Below are 17,680 nucleotides of genomic sequence, written 5' to 3'. Positions count from 1 at the left end.
GAACAAACCTCATTGGTTCTTGCTGAAGCTCAAACGTGCTGCGTAACACGAGAATGAACCTCATTGGTTCTTGCTGAAGCTCAAACGCGCTGCGTAACACGAGAACGAACCTCATTGGTTCTTGCTGAAGCTCAAACGCGCTGCGTGACACAAGAACGAACCTCATTGGTTCTTGCTGAAGCTCAAACGCGCTGCGTAACACGAGAACGAACCTCATTGGTTCTTGCTGAAGCTCAAACGCGCTGCGTAACACGAGAACGAACCTCATTGGTTCTTGCTGAAGCTCAAACGCGCTGAGTAACACGAGAACGAACCTCATTGGTTCTTGCAGAAGCTCAAACGTGCTGCGTAACACGAGAATGAACCTCATTGGTTCTTGCAGAAGCTCAAACGTGCTGCGTAACACGAGAATGAACCTCATTGGTTCTTGCTGATGCGTAACACGAGAATGAACCTCATTGGTTTTACTCCGTTTACCATATCTGATGTGCTTTGATAAATGTTTATATGTGAACAAAAGCCTAAATTTAATCTCGTCTTTACAAGTAGTTTTACGATCTCTTCATGAACTTTTTGAAGTGTAAAGAGTCAGTTGTGTGGCTGTCAGTGGAGGGACCGAAATCTCTTAGATTTCATCAAAAAAGATCTTGATTTGTGTTCTGAAGATAAACGGGGTTGGAAAGACATGAGGGTGAGTAAATGATGACCGAAATTTTCATTTTTGGGTAAACTAACCCTTTAATAATAATTAGATTTATTTGATTTTAATAAATATTTTACTTAAATTATTTAAGTAATTTATTAATTTATTAATATTTAAATCACTGAATTCGATTTCTTTTGATTGTTAAAAATACTGTATGGTTATGTGTATTATTATTATTATTATTATTATTATTATTATTATTATTATTATTTATTTTTTTAATACAATATTTGAGTTGATTTTCCAGCAAATATGACTGTACAATTATGTATATGGTAATGTCTGATGCTTCAGGCCGGTAGAGAGGAGGACGAGTGGAAGCTCTGTTCAGTGCTTTTCCTACATGTGTTCCTGACTCAATTATGGTAATTCTTCAAACAGTCTGGAACAATTATTTTCCCATTATTAAATTTAGGACCTGCAGAAGTTCAAGTGTAGTTGGCCATTTAAAATTAAGCAATTAGAGAACTCCAGGTGTGTTGGCATCACAGGCACTGACCCGCTGGTGCTGCCCACCGGCCATGTGTGGTGGTGATGATGATGACGATGATGATGATGAACAGAGTGGATCTGACCCGGTTCAGTTCTGTTTCATGACAGAAACAGGCTCTGGGTCAGATTTTCGAGCAGGGTTTCAGCATTGCCTCTGCAAGAACTGCGCTAGTTGAAAACAAGGTAATTAGTGTAAGTTTGCCTCCCTTCACTATCGTCCCCCCATCAGAATAACGTGGAGAGTCTTTAGATCCGCGGTTGGACTTTGTGGAAACGTGTCTGGTTTATAATTAATGTGATATGAAGCGAGTGTAATGTTAACATTCATGGACCGGTAGCAGAAAAAATTAAGCATATAATAAGTTATATTTACTCTGTGTTATGAAAGCAGGAAGTTCAGAAATAGTTGAAGTTGGTCTGTTGATGTTAATGCTGTAAATGCAGTTAGCAGCAGACGGGTTTATTTTGGTTCTGATGATTGGAAAATGTTTGATGGGTTTTGAAAGCTGCTTGAAATGAACTTTTTAAACAATTAGAACAAATGGAAACAATAGCAAAGATATTAGCTTACAAAACTCACCGGCCCAACTCAATGAAAAGCAATAACAGTGCTTGAAATGCATGTCTGAAAATGGATGCCTCATCATATGCACTGATTTATTCACTTGGGTAGTAGTGCTTGCGACACAGACACATATATATATATACAGTATATGCTAGTTTAAAAAAAGTATTTTTAAAATGTATGTTTCTATCAAAATTAACAGGACGGCAATCACTCAATGGAAATCAATGGAAATGCAAGACACTGATGTTTTTTTGCAAACTTATTATTTGAAGCCATAAGTGTATTTTTAAGACAAATGTCAGTGTGTGTTTCCCATGACTAGTTGATTTAATAGGTCTAAAGGAAGATTTAATTAGACTGATTTCCAGAATACATTACTCAGTTCATTTCATTATTTCATTTCAATTCGAAATTGAATTCTCACTTTCATGTCATAGCTAATTATTGAAATTTCCAACATAATGAACATGAAACTTGCTTGAATTATTAACATTGTGCCCTGGCCATTAACCACAAATTTTAGGCTCTGAATTTTAGGCTGAATTACACACAGTATGTGATTCTTTTGCACTAATGTTGCATATTTGTACTGTATTTTGTCTGTATAAAGCTTCAGCTTCATACTGCAGGCTTGTTTCTACCTGTTGGTTGAATTTTATAAACTGTGTAGCAGACAAACTGTCTCAACATGATGATATCTCATCTCTTCATCATCCTCTTTTCCGCATTCCCTATTTCTACGGCATAACCCTCTCTCTACCATACCACTCATCTACTCATACTAGTTCTCCAGTATTCATTGATTTTCTGCATGAAATAACCAGTTAACCTACTACTTTTGCCAAGATGTGAAGTATACAACCACAGCACACTGCATTAAATACTATATCCCACAATGCAGTCTCTCATGGTCTGTCTGTACCCACACTTCCAAGAATATTGAACCTACATGTTAAATTTCAGGTTAATTGAAGCTGGCTCAGACTCCGTGCCCGCGTGGGTAAACATGAGCGTCTGAGATTTGTGATTTCTGGCTCTCTCTTAAATTGGGAGTGTTTTGTTTCTGCTGACTCTAAATGAGCGTGATCAGAACGCTTTCTCTGTTCTACAAACCTCAATTAAGCCTCGTTACAGGAAAAGAAGCTCATGGTGTTTTTCCTCATGCAGGACCTTACGAGTAAGCTCGTTAGCGTGTGTGAACGCCTGCGTGTAGATGTTTATTTCTTGAGTAGCATTTTTTTAGCACCTGACACAGTAAGGTCATTGATAGTTTAATGTGGTCACAGTAGTGGCAGCGTTGTTAATGTGTCTTTCGTGTAATTGTATATGTGAGACCAAAAACTTGGTCTCCGCTTTAGACGGCTCGTCGTCAAATGCGCAATGCACACAAAAACAATGCTTTTACAAACTAGCAAAATATGGTCTGAGTTACTGAGGAAGAAGTCTTTTTTTAGCATTATTGCATCTTTAAAAATGATTAAGCAGAATTATGCTTGGTAATTAATCAGTATAAATCTTTTATGAGGGTTTACGCATGCGCAGTTGGGTGAATTTAGAGTTTTCTGACGTTTCAGTGTGGACGAGAATTTTTTTGGAAAACGCTTAAAAACGCCAATGTGGACGGAGAGCGTTTAGAAACGAAAACGCCGTTTTCAAATATATCTGGATTAATATAGACGTAGCCACAGACAGGAGATTCACAGATGCGTTCCAGTTCTTTATATGCATGCATTTATGCATTTATATGCGCACGCACGCACGCACATACGCACACGTAGGCTACATGCATACATACACACATACATACACACATACATACATACATACACGCGTACATACATGCATTACACACACATACATACATACATACATACATACATACATACATACACGCGTACATACATGCATTACAAACATACATACATACATACATACATACATACATGTGTATAGGCTATATATATCCATTGATTTGATCACTTGGTTAACTCTTTAGTGTCTCTTTAGGATGTGAAAACCTTTTATTTTATTTGATCTCATTTTTTTTTTGTAATACTACAGTGTTGTGGCTGGCTGTTAGCATGTTTCTAGATTTGCTAAATCAGAAGACCCCAATCCCAAATCTAGTCTAATCTGGACGTGCTAGACCAGAAACTGCCCACAGTTGTAGGTTTTTAGGTTGGGATCCAATCAGGTGAAAACTAAGTTCAATTGTTTATAAAAGTAATAGCACAGGTATCATTCATGTCCATTGCACATACGCTTTAGGGCGAGTTACACAATGAAGTTTAATACTTAGGGGTTTCAAGGTTTGTGCAAACACTGCTAATAGACTTCAAGATGGACGAGACTTTATAGCGACACTGAAATGTCTGGCTGAGTGAGACAATAAAATCCTTTATTACACTTCCAGGCCTCAAAGAGAAGCTGTCGACCTCAAAGTTATGTTATAAAACCCCTCCTGGCTCACTGCACGGCTCTCATTGCCAGAAATTGATAGATGTTTTGCTCGAGCACGTTCGTTGTGTCATCCATTCTGTTAGAAATGCATTTCTGATGTTCAACCTCTGCCTTATTTTCACTGTCTTTTCATTCCAATTGTCTTTTTCCTCCTCCACTGAAGTATTCCTGCTCTCTATGCTATGGGCGGCTCACGCAACCTGGCTGTAATGGCCAGTTATTTTCCGACTGGAGTTATTGCTCATCGTCTGCAGCCAGATATGAGATTATTTTATGATTCCTTTTGTGCGCTTTTGACTCTGTCAGTCAGTGACTTCAATAGGGCCGCGCTCATCTCATTCCCTGTCGTTATGAAGCAATTTACAGATAACGGCATGAAAAGCTCCTGCTTTTGCCCTCAGGACAGGTTTTCAGAGGTGTTTCTGCAGGTCTGTGGTTCAGATACTCGTTTGGAGGGCAGGCGGATGGCTTTCCTTCTCTCGCTGATGCAGCTGGTGTCCGCGTACAGCTCAATGGGCTTCATTCACTCAGAGCCAGAGGAAGAGCGGCGACTGCTTTCTCTCGGGACATGGAGGCCTCTAGGGACCTGAACTTCCTGTCACAGTCTCTCACACACGGGCCATCTCATGCTGCACTGATCCTCTTTGTGTCGTTCCCTTCCTCCTCTTCCTTCAGCTCTGATCTAAAACCTATATGGAGATACACAACTAAGCAGTGCGTTTTTAATGCAACCAATGCACATGAACGCTGCTCCAACAGTTGGCTGTGAAATTATCCCGCCTTATTTTCATTAAATTCATTTTAGGTGGCATTATGTTATATTTATATAATTTTCTTTTTGGTAATTTTTTTTTTTTTTTGGGGGGGGATTTGCTCCAATTGGGTATCATACATATGTATATGTAAGGAATAATTAACGACAGGCCGTTGAATTATTAGAACAATAATGCACACCCGAGGTGGTAATGCGGTCACGACGCGAAGCATGGGCATGATCAGTCATAAGTATCAAATTACATTCATTATGCAGTTATTAATGCAGTTATTAGAGAGATGTTGCAATAATGAGACAGAAAAGCATGTGCGTCAATATTATTATTTATTTATTAATTCAATTAGTTTTAATTAATTCGTTCATTCTTTTCTTTTTTTTTCTTCATTATTGACAGATGACAGTAGACTATAGCCAAATAAATGAAACACAAAGCCCTTTTAACAAGTAGGCCTGTCAATAATTATTTATTTGTTATATTATCTGCAATAAAAATCCGTGCTGCAGGACTATCCATTTATTTAGCCTATATTCAGTTTAATTTTCTATTGATTATAGATAGGACCATGGGCGTCGGAACCATTGTATATGGGTAGGACCGGACTCACCCACTTTTTAAGATCAATGATATTATACCCACTCATTTTTACCGTCTCTTATTCAGCGCATTTGTCTGTTCGCTTTTCAGAGCGTCGTCAGTCAAATCCATTCCACTTGAGGAATTAAATAAAATATTTTTTTTAATTAAAATTAATAAATTAAACTCCATTTCCGCTGAATCGCTACATTATATTTCTCAACGAGCCGCAACTGACGAAAGTAACTGCCCGTTGTACCTTTCCAGTCAAATATTGCGTTGCAAACATCAATAACAGCTTTAAGATGTCATTGCTGGCAAATTACCATATTAGGGGGATAATCCACGGATAGCTGTGCATTTAATGCACAACGTGGAGGCAAAGAACTGCCCGACGTTAAGTGGAGTTTAGTTTACTTGTTTAATTAAAAGGCACCAGAATGAAATGGTATTTACTCCAGTAACATTTTTCTGGGGGAGGACCCACCCACTTTTTTTTCTTCTTCCGACGCCAATGGATAGGACTATACTTTATTTATTAAAATTAAACTGCATGTTTCTATTGATTGTGAAGCTAGACATTGAAAATTGCAGATCAAGCGCATGGGGCTAAATGCTTTTTCTTGTTATGAATTGTATCCTATTTTCCGTTATTATTACAGTTGACTACGCGAAGTGATATGGAACTGTAAAGCGGTCAAGACCTGCCTGAAACTACTTTAGCCGTGCGTTTCCCTGAAAATAATGCACACCTTAGAACGTTCGTCAACCAATCAGATTCAAGCATTCAACGGCCCTGTAGTATAAATGTGTATGTATTTGTATATGTATATGTAGCCTATGTGTGTGGTGTATGTGTAAGGTTTTCTTATATAAATAACCTGTTACAGTTGTGCAGTATTGAGGTGTTTTTAGCCAACTGTTAGCCAGGTTTGAAATTCCAATCAGAGCAAACTGAGCTGAGCTAATATAATCATTTGTGTTTATGTGCTTTTCCATCAGCGTGTGCGAGAGAAAGAGATGTCATCTGGCAGAATGTTCTTCTTTCTAAGATAAGAGCTGTATATGTGGCAGTTTATGCACATTAGAGGCATGCTACATATTCTCAACCATTATCTTTACCTCTTTTCTCTAGCCCTCATTACTCTGCCCTCCTGTCGTGGAAGCGTTTCTCTCTCTCTCTCTCTGATTGTATTGTTTGTTCTGTAATTGGATTGGCTTCTTGTGGGTATTTCAGAATGGCAGCATATGGGATTTGATTGGGTCTTTCTGTCTGTCTGAGTGCTTCTGTGTGCAAAGGAGCGTACAGCTCATGTGTTTTTGAAGTTTGTCTGACTCTTTTGGGATGTTGCATTATGTGAATAGTCAGTAGTATCCAGTAGAAATGTGTATTATCAAAGCCCTGTTAGATGGAGAGAAGTGTCTTGAGTTCAGTGCATGCACTTTCAAAAACAATCGTGGCATAATGCTGATTACCATTGGGGGAAAAAAATATTGTATGTGTGTTTTACAACTACACAAGTATTCAAAAGTTTGGGTTCGGTAAGATTTTTTTAAATGCTTTTGAAAGAAGTCTCTTCTGCTCACCAAGGCTGCATTTATTTGATCAAAAAGACAGTAAAAAACAGTAATATTGTGAAATATTATTATACAAGTTTTAAATAACTTTTATATTTGAATATATTTTAAAATGTAATCTGTTTCTGTGATGCAATGCAGAACTTTCAGCATCATTACTCCGGTCTTCGGTGTCACATGATCCTTCAGAAATCTTAAATTATAAAAATAAAGGCCAATTCAAAATATAAATAAATGGTACAGCAGTATAGCTCTTTTTATAACAGCTATGTCATTGTTTATAGATTAATACTCTGATCTGAAATGTTGTTGCTTGCCTGTGTTGTTGTCTGGTGCTTTAGAGCTTTTTTGGATGGTTTAGTAACTTATGATTATTGAATTGAATGCGTGTAATTACAGGTACACGTTGAGTGTTTCTCTGACTTGCCATTCAAATGGACGTGCATTGAAATATTTTAGTCATGTTGAGCTGCAGAGGTGTTTAATCATTCATGATGGAGGGAGAGAGATTACAAAGAGAAATGGCGCGTGTGTGTGTGTTTTTAAAAGGCCCACACTGAGAATATTCTGTAATTACTCTTTCTCCTGAGAGACTCTGAGTTGCCATAAAAAAAAAAGAGGGAGAAACAGCATGTGTGAGAATGAAGGTGAGAGTCTTGACTGAGACAGAAATAGAGAGTGTCTGTGTGTGATTAACGTTCACCGCTCTCGCTCTCTTCTCGTCCTCTACTGTCTCTCTGTCACTCTGTCACCGGGGTCGTGACGTTCAGGGTCGCTGAGAAACACCGCGACACATGTGATCCTGCCCGACGGATGAACACGGCAGTAACACTCGACATGAGCGCAACACTCTGTCTGTCAAAGACATCACACACTTCCAGAACGAAATAGTGTTTGCAGGACATCAACGAGTTTCAATATTGATGTCGTAATTCACTGAAAGTCTTCATATAAAAAACACATTCAGAAAAAACATTCAAATACTGCGTCATCGGAGGCTTTTTCGGCCAGAGGCTAGAGACTAAAGACTTCAGGCAAAATCTGAAACCTATTTTATTTTATTTTATTTTATTTTATTTTATTTTATTTTATTTTATTTTATTTTATTTTATTTTATTTTATTTTATTTTATTTTATTTTATTTTATTTTATTTTATTTTATTTTATTTTATTTTATTTTATTTTATTTTATTTTATTTTATTTTATTTTTCCAAGCTCCAAAGTGACATTAACGTATCATCTATACAACATTAAAGTTGTTATTCACTGAAAGTCTTCATATAAAAAAAACATTCAAATACTGCACATTCAATCATGACATGATTAAAGCGATACTTCACCGATTAGCATTAAGCTTTGTATCAGTAGAAACCCGGTAGTATTTTGGATTGACCGTGCTTCCCTGCCTCATGTCCCCCTGAGACGAGAGATTTCTGTATTGTGTGTCTGGAAAAAAAACTCGGATGACGCAAAAATCGTCATTTAGCTTCATCATCGGAGGCTTTTTTGTCCAGAGGCGAGAGACTACAGCCAGTAGGAGGAGCTCGTCCCGCATGTGTTCAACCCGCCCATAGGGGGATCTCACGATAAAACGCCGTCTTTTCAGTTACGAGTCACTAGTAGCCTAGTTGTATCATTTCTCCCGATACTGCCCTCTGTAACCGGTAGGCGTGGCTTGGGAGTGGCCTCGTAGGGCAGCCAAGCAAGTGCATTCTGGGAGTTGTTGTCTTTCATCCACATGAGCCAAAAATACATTTTCTGGCTTTTCTCAGTCTAGAAGGCACCAATTTCTAAAATAATTTCACATTTCTACTACATAAATGACCCAATTTAAATTCACATTCATCTTTCCAGAGGTGAAATATCCCTTTATTGTCAAACCTTTTTAATGCTTTTAGGTGCTAAAAGGTGCTTATGAGTCAAATTTGAGACAGTGTTTATTGTTGAGCTGCGGTTGTTTGTTGTATGGTTTGTTATTGAATTAATGCATCATCTATAACCCTCAGCTACACACACACACACCAGAAATTGATGCCATGTGTCTCAGTACAGTGTTTTATATTTTTTGTCCCCAGCCATCTATAACTATGATGCTCGCAGTGATGAAGAGCTTTCCTTACAGATCGGGGACACTGTACACATTCTGGAGACTTATGAAGGTGAGACACGCACGCACACACACACACCTTATGTTGTGACTAGATGTGACACCCTAAAGCATCAATATGAAAAAAAGTGACACATTATTTTGAACTGTTATATATTATGATGACCTGCATTCATCTAGCTCGACCATTCAACCCTTTACCAAAGCTATTTAAAAAAAAAAAAAAAAAAAAAAAATATATACTATTTCTGAAGAGTTTCACACACTTGTTTGTACCCCTATTCATGTAAAGTATCTATTTCAGTCACCTCTCATCACACCTTTACACACCGATATGTCCTGATTAGACCTTTCCTCTTCCCTGCAGAACGACCTCTCTCCGATCTCAATAACACACACTTTAGTCCTGAATGATTTGTTCATAGCTTGCAGACATGCCCGCTGCCTCACTTCATATCTCCAGGAGATTTATGGAACATGTCTTTTATAATCTAGCAATATTGTTTTCTAGAGGGACACAGTGGCGTCGCACTGTAATCTAATTGTTGGTATTTTCATCTGACTGCTGTGATATGTCTTGCTCTTCTCAGGATGGTATCGAGGGTATCGGCTGAGGAGAAAATCGAAGAAGGTGAGTTACTGTATGAAAAGGTTCAGCTTCCATGTTGGGTAAAATCACTCAGCAGACCTCAACTTGATTTTTCCCTTTGTTTGGTAATTTCTGATGTACTCTTCTGTGCACAGGGTGTGTTTCCGGCTTGTTACATACATCTGAAAGAGGCCACGGTTGAAGGCAGTGGGTCAGTATGTTCATTTAGATTTCCTGGGAGTTTGTATTTTGCTAAATATGGAATTATAGCATAATAAAATAAGATAAAGCATTATCAACATCTTTGCAGGCATTAGCTCTTTTCCCAGACCAACTCATTTCGGCCATGCATGACCTGCATGTATCCTTCATGGAGAAGGCGATCTCAGGATTTGTTTCTCAATGGGAGAAATGTTTACTAAATCCGCTTCATTCACTACTCAATAGTATCAAAACTAGGTGCAGTTCAGTTTCTTAGGATGTGTTCACACTTGGCATGTTTGGTTGGATTAAAAGGAACTCTGGAGCGATTGCTCTGTTAGTGCGGTTCATTTAAATACCGTAAGTGTGAACGCTGCCATCCGAACCCTGATGACACCAAACAAGCGGACCGAGACGCTGAAAAGATGAGTCTCGATCCATTTCCAAACGAACTCTGGTGCGATTCGACTGAAATATGAATGCAACCCGGACTAAAGACATACAAACGAACCAAAAACAGGACATTATGTCACCAGAACTCTCATCATGTTGCCGATCACAGTTCGGTACACCAGAACCAGGGATTCCTGCCACTGTTTTGACTCCTTTACACATTTTATAAGCTCTTCACGAGTTTTCAGCTGGTCAAAAAATCATCAAATGTAGGCTGTGCACATACAACAACGCATTTATCCCAGAACACAGCATTGTTGTTTGACAAGTTTAGTGCAAAATATATTTGTGTGCACGCTAAGCGAACCAGGTCTAATTGTATTATTTTCTTTTTTTGGTCTGGAACAAAAGAACCAAGCGAACCCAACTACAAGTGTGAACACACCCTTAGTACAATCACATCACAATCACATCACAACATATTTTCTTCTCTGTGTAGGCCGTAGGCAGCTTACTATGTTCTGTAACATATTCGCATTAAACTCTACATTGCTTTGCTGCATCTGAAGATCATGTTACTTCTGTTATTGGTCTGATTATATCAGTTTTGGTCCCTGAATCCAGCCTCAGCGCAGTTAACAGCATCCTTCCCATAGACGTCTTACTAAAACAAGTTAGCGCTCCAACAGCCCAGTGGCAGCCTAATAGGAGATTTTAGAGTCCAAAATGGATTTTCGAGTGTGTTTCAGGAATATAATACACATGAGTGAGTGTTGGGGTGTGTGTGTATGTGTGTGTGTGTGTGTGTGTGAGTAATTGGAATCGAGAGCAGAGCCCAGCTCAGATTTCATAACAGCTGTTTTGATGACTGATGCTGGTAATTAGTTTTCATTGGTATGAAGGGATCTGAATGACTCCGGGACCCCAGAAGCCTGTATTAAGCTGGAATTACTGACGTGAATAGAGTGAGATGCAGTTAAACAGCCTATTGTTTCCCACACAAGTGACATACTTTGAAAAACTCCTTCACTTTATTGTGCTGCCTATGTTTATTAATTTTTTTCCCTTCTGTTTTGCACTCTTTTCCCCTTTCTTTCTGTCGCTAGACAAAAGGAGACGGTCATCCCTACTGAGCTCCCGCTGGTTCACGAGGTCACGACTACGCTGCGAGAATGGGCGACGATATGGAGGGACCTTTATGTGGTAACCCTGCATTTTGCCATTTATCTCAAGACGTGGTTGTATATTTCAAAAGTCGTGAACTATTCCTCTACACACTTAAAAGTATGCAGTTTTCCATTACACAAAGAGTGCATAGTTTTAAATTATGGCGATCGTAGATTAATTGGGACGCAGCAGCTGTCAGAATCATCAAATTGACACTGTCAATTAACAAATAGCTTATTTTTTGATTTGTTAAAGTATATATTTACCCTACAAATAGTTTTTAAACTGTTTTTTGCTATGAAATTAGCCTTGGATGCTGGCATGGTGTTAAAACAAACAAACAAACAAAAAAAACAAGCAAAAAAGCATGGATGTGTAGTATAAATGCAATCTGGCTATGATGACATTGTCATGTGATCTATGATGTCAGTTGCATCACTTCTCCACTAATTACGAATCTTCCCCTATGACCTCATGGGATGCACACTTTATAATCTTGGCATAATTAGTAGGTCATTGGGTATTTTTGCCAACTTTTTATGAATACTGTTGGACATCCTACTCATTTTACAAACTGCTCTTTCCATACTATAGTGTATAATGGGGAAGTATGCATTTTCAGGAGATCAACATAACTGCACATACATAGTCATCACTGACATCATCATCTTGGCGACATAGTCAGCATTTTGATGACAACACGTCACTGTTCATAGAACAAACGTTCATCTGCTATGACACACTGCAACATTGCAATTTTCTCTAATAAATCTGATCCCCTTTGCCTCGGGCGTGATGTTAAAAAGCTCTGACATGATATACAAATTAAAAATTAAAGTTTTTTTTTTTTTTTGGTTGAATTTTCCAAAAAGTCTCTTTGACAGTTTGTAAACTCTTTTAATTGAATGAGTAAGCAGTGTGACACTCCAGGGCTCTTTGTCTGCAGTGATTAGGAGCCTCACGCCTTTACGCCGCAGCATGTGCTTTGACAAATTAATTAACACGCATTGCAGGGTTTTAAACAGACTTTGTGTTTCCAACAGGGCGACAAGCGTGAGATGTTCAACACGGTCCGAGACATGATCTATGACTTGATCGAGTGGCGCTCCCAGATCCTGTCCGGCACGCTCCCGCAAGACGAGATGTCGGAGCTCAAACAGAAAGTCACCTCCAAGATGGACTACGGGAACAAGTATGAACACACACACACACACACACACACACACACACACGAACACAAGCTGCTGACTCATTCTGATTGGGTTATGGTTGAACAGGGAGAGCTTGAGCTGGAAGTCACGACTGCAGTCCGTTACATAAAATCTGACTTTTAATGAGAGTGTTGTATTGCTCTTCATTTTTTTTATTCAGGGTCTGTCTTTGCTTTGAAGGGTCATTGTGAAAAATGTTCAGCCCTTCGCATGTTTTATCCAAAGGATAAATAAAAGATTCTTAATCAGTGGTCTGTGCCATTGCTCATACTTGGGTTTAAGATTCGTTAACTTTAAGTAGGGCTGCACGATTTGGGGAAAATGTATTGCGATAATTGAGGTCAATATTGCGATTGCGATATAATAAACAAATGGTTTCATGAGTCAACTTGCTGGGTTCTCATGGAAAATAAATGCACACACAGATTAGTGATAATCTGCCTAAAGAAAAAAGTTCTTTAGTCAAGAGCAGTGAGTGTTTTTCTCTGTTCCCTTTGTTATTTGATTAATTTTAGCGACAGATATAATTAGTGGCTACTGTGTACTGTCCCTTTAAGACCAGTCGCTCCTGTCAGAGACGCGCCTCATTCTCTCACGAGTCACAACTCTTCACGTTCATCATAAGACTACTCTTATGTTATGAAGATACTCGACAAAAAGACATTTTGGCATAATTGTGTGTGTTATTGTTCGTTCAAGCTCGAAAGAGAACTGTATTCTGGCATGCTGTTTTGTGCGCACGCATGATATTAGCGCGAGTCTTTCTGTGTGTCACAGTCACGACATTCACAGGCAACGCGTTCTTTTTTGTCTTATCGCACATGATTGGTTTAAAAGCATTTGCATGAATAAGAGCGGGATCATGTAACACTAGCCAAAGGATGCCAAAAATGAACAGATGCTGTGTTAATTGCGTTAACAGCGATAATTTGTTAATTTAATATAAAATCGCAGCATTTTGCGTCATATAATCGCGTAGGCTTGACATCGCGATTGTGATATGATTAATCGTGCAGCACTAACTTTAAGTATTAAATGTTGATGCTGTCTGAGGGTTTTTTTCCCTGGTAAAACAACAAAACATGCAAAATGGACTTACATTGAAGGGCCGTTAAGTGTCCACCTTTTTTGCAGTATGGAAGAAAGCAATTTTTTTTAATGTGCGCTATAGGTAAATCACTAAAACAATTGCCTAAGTGCAGTGAATGGTAAAAAAAGTGCTGCAAACCAGATTATTTATGATTATGATAATAAATAAAAATATTTTGACTGCAAATGCCAGTTTGCAATATCAAGCAGCATAACAGACTGCGGATGACACCGGAAGACTCGCACATTCATATCCCGCTCTTATGTTAAAAATAAAGTGGATACACCCAGAACATCCTAGCAACTGCATAGCAACACCCTGGCAACCACCTTCCACACCTGGTTTTGAGTTTCAGAAAAAAAACGTTTTAGCATTCTATAACCACCACTGCACAGTGACATTGGATCAACCAATGGTGTGAGTTTGGGGCGGGGCTATCTGTTCAGCTGACCAATGAAAGACAGGGAAACCTGTTTGAATGTTTTTGCAATTCCATTTGGTTATTGTAGTGGTGCAAACTATTTTCTGCTCATTAAACACATTCTGTTAACTTGAGTGTTTAGCTGAAGGAGGAAGCGAGTATACAGATGAGATGATAGAACTGCTCTGGTCAAAAACTCAGAAGTGACAAACACACACATGTACAACTCTCAGTTCTCAGTTAAAGTCTCTGTCTTTCTCAACTCTGTTGGTTGAAAGGTCTTTATTTTTACGTAAGGATGGCAATCCTAAGTGTCACTCATATTCTTTGAAAAACAACTCAATTCATTAACTCAAAGCACATTTACATTTTTCCAGTTCCATGTAGCAGATGATTTCGTCCAAATCGATGTATAACTTCATCTCTTTCATCCAAGTCTGTTTTAAAATGTTTCTTACAGTGTTTTTTTTTTGTGTGCTTGCCAGGTATTTAGACCTGGATCTGGTGGTTAGAGATAAAGATGGGAATATTCTGGATCCTGACTTGACCAGCACTGTCAATCTGTTCCGAGCGCATGAAGCCGCGTCCAAGCAGATTGAAGCTCGCATCCAAGAGGAAAAGGTAAACGATATTAGACTGTTTTCATCCTTTATGGCACAATATAAACATGCTGCTTTTTTAAAAGTCGATGGGTCATTTAGATTGATATATTTAAATGTGTTTGTTTGGTGTTCTTGGATTGTGAATCTGGAAGGCCTTAGAGCAAACGCTGTACTCACTCGGGCTCTTGGTTTTGCAGTGTTATTTTGGTCATCACCACCCGCTGTGATGTTAAATGAACACCTTTAATTATAACTGTTACTTCATATTTATATGTTGGTGCAACTTTGCCAAGCACAACCACTAAACCACATAAAAAAAGTCCCTGACCGCAGCTCTCAAACACCGTCACTGACGTGTGAGCGTTTACACAGGAACAGAGAGTGTGAGAGCTCACCATCTCTCTTCCTATCTTGCTGTGGGGCTCAATGTGACACACGGCTGGGTGATATAGCTTGGTGAAAAAAAAAAAGTCTCAATATTTTTCAGCCTTTTGACAAGATGCAGTATATATTCTTTTTTTCCGAATCAGAGGAACCATTACTTTCAAACAGCCATTGCAGACTTACAATGCTTAATGCAAGAAATGCAGCAAAAAAACAAACATAAAAAACATAATTATTATAATCATACAATAATAAATTATGTAATTTTTTTGAAATTATAAATGTTTTTGTAAGGGGTTGAGATTAAGATTGTTTTAAGTCCACTTAAATTAAAGGGTTAGTTCCCCCAAAAAATGAAAATTCTGTCAGTAATTACTCACCCTCATGTTGTTCCAACCCCGTAAGACCTTCGTTCATCTTCGGAACACAAATTAAGATATTTTTGATTAAATCTGAGCGCTGGCTCACTCCTCCATAGGCTTCTAAGGGACTGAAACTTGCTGGCCCAGAAAAGTTATTAAAGAGATCGCTAATATAGTCCAAGTGACTACAGTGGCTCAATCTTAACTATATCAAGCGACGAGAATACTTTTTGTGCGCAAAAAACAACAAAAATAACGACTTTATTCCACTATTCATTTCCTTCTATCTGGGCCTCGAGTTGGTTCACGTAGTGTTTTTGCGCAGCGCGTCTGTGTTACACTTCACCACGCATCACACACATGACAGCGTCGGCCAATAGTGAGCCTACGTGGTGACGTGTAACACAGACGCGCTGCGCAAAAACTCTACGTGAACCAACTCGAGACCCAGAGAGAAGGAAATGAATAGTGGAATAAAGTCGTTATTTTTGTTGTTTTTTGCGCACAAAAAGTATTCTCGTCGCTTGATATACTTAAGATTGAACCACTGTAGTCACTTGGACTATATTAACGATGTCTTTAATAACTTTTTAAGCCTATGGAGGAGTGAGCCAGCGCTCAGATTTAATAAAAAATATCTTAATTTGTGTTCCGAAGATGAACGAAGGTCTTACGGGGTTGGAACAACATGAGTGTGAGTAATTACTGACAGAATTTTCATTTTTGGGTGAACTAACCCTTTAAAAGTTGTTTTATAAAGCCTATTTAATGTTAAAAATAATGGATTTCAAATATACTGTAATGTTGAATGGCTATAGTTAATGGCTAAAATGAAAAAAAAATAAAAAAAAATAATCCATTTATTAGAGAAATCAGTAGCGGTATTGATATTGGTGATACTGGCCTTCATTCGTAGTACTTGGAAAAAAAATTGCCATTAATCAAATATTTTAAATAAACTGTCTTTGTTGTTTCTACATTAATTTGGAGATTCATTGTATAATAATAATAATAATAATAATAATAATAATAATATACTATACATACATGTAATATAATATATTCTGTAATATATTGCAGAAAAATTAGAAATTAATTCGACATTTTTATGACAACACTAATATATAACCCAAGCATGTTTTCCACACTGTTTTCAATAAATGAACACAAGAAATAATTTTATTTTATCAATTAAATGCACCTATATACTATAGTGATTTTTATATCAGTATTTTTATTCATTTTATATTTGTATTAATTTTATTATTGTACTTTTTAGGTAACCTAATAGTCAAATGCTCAATAAAATCAACAAAATATCTGTGATGTTTTTTAATTTACATTGTCAGATAAAGCATTGCAAATATGTTGTGAATATTATACATCACTCAGCCCTAGTGTTACGAGAGTCAGGGCTTCTTTAGACAGAAGTGTGTTCTCATGAATCCTCACACATACTTATCTACCAGTCTATGAGGTTAACATCTCTGTTTGACCTGTGTGTTCTCACAATGCCTCTCTTAATGACTTTTAGATGAGTCACAGTGAGTGTCATTCACCATGTTTAAAACTGAGCAGGTGCTTCCCTTGAGCCAGGAGTTTTCGTTTAAGATCTGTTACGCTGAAGGAGCCGTTCACCCAAAGTTGAAAATAATGTCATCATTTACTCACCCTCATGTTGTTCCAAACCTGGATGCCAAGGTGACATTTTGAGAACACATCAGCTCTGCTGACCTACCTTTCCCATGTGACCCTACCCAGATGTTCACTGTCCTTGAGTCTCTTTCAGCAGATACAGTGATATAGGGCCTGTCTACACCTGATCAATTAATGTCTTTTTACTGATTGGATAGCTATCTGATTTGATAAAACAATTCCATTTACACTTGACCGCATAAATGTCTGTGCAAAACTAATATATATATATATCCGATCCTCAATCCCTGCGCTATATGCTAATTTAACGGAGTTCACGTCAATGAAATCAACAGATATGAGC

General features: G+C 38.0%; 1 protein-coding gene across 2 annotated transcripts in view; it reads left to right on the top strand.

Moving 5' to 3' along the window:
* dock1 (dedicator of cytokinesis 1) overlaps nucleotides 1-17,680 on the top strand; it is a 239,870-nt gene that overhangs the window by 19,825 nt on the left and 202,365 nt on the right. For both annotated transcript variants that reach the window (XM_084434637.1, XM_084434636.1), the window contains exons 2-7: nucleotides 9,230-9,313; nucleotides 9,852-9,892; nucleotides 10,006-10,061; nucleotides 11,551-11,647; nucleotides 12,655-12,803; nucleotides 14,819-14,954. In XM_084434637.1, the coding sequence (XP_084290763.1) occupies nucleotides 9,230-9,313; nucleotides 9,852-9,892; nucleotides 10,006-10,061; nucleotides 11,551-11,647; nucleotides 12,655-12,803; nucleotides 14,819-14,954 (563 nt within the window). The remainder of the gene's footprint in view (nucleotides 1-9,229; nucleotides 9,314-9,851; nucleotides 9,893-10,005; nucleotides 10,062-11,550; nucleotides 11,648-12,654; nucleotides 12,804-14,818; nucleotides 14,955-17,680) is intronic.

This window comes from Rutilus rutilus, assembly GCF_951802725.1.
Source record: "Rutilus rutilus genome assembly, chromosome: 16".
NCBI lineage: Eukaryota > Metazoa > Chordata > Actinopteri > Cypriniformes > Leuciscidae > Rutilus > Rutilus rutilus.
This window is presented reverse-complemented; position numbering and strand designations above follow the sequence as displayed.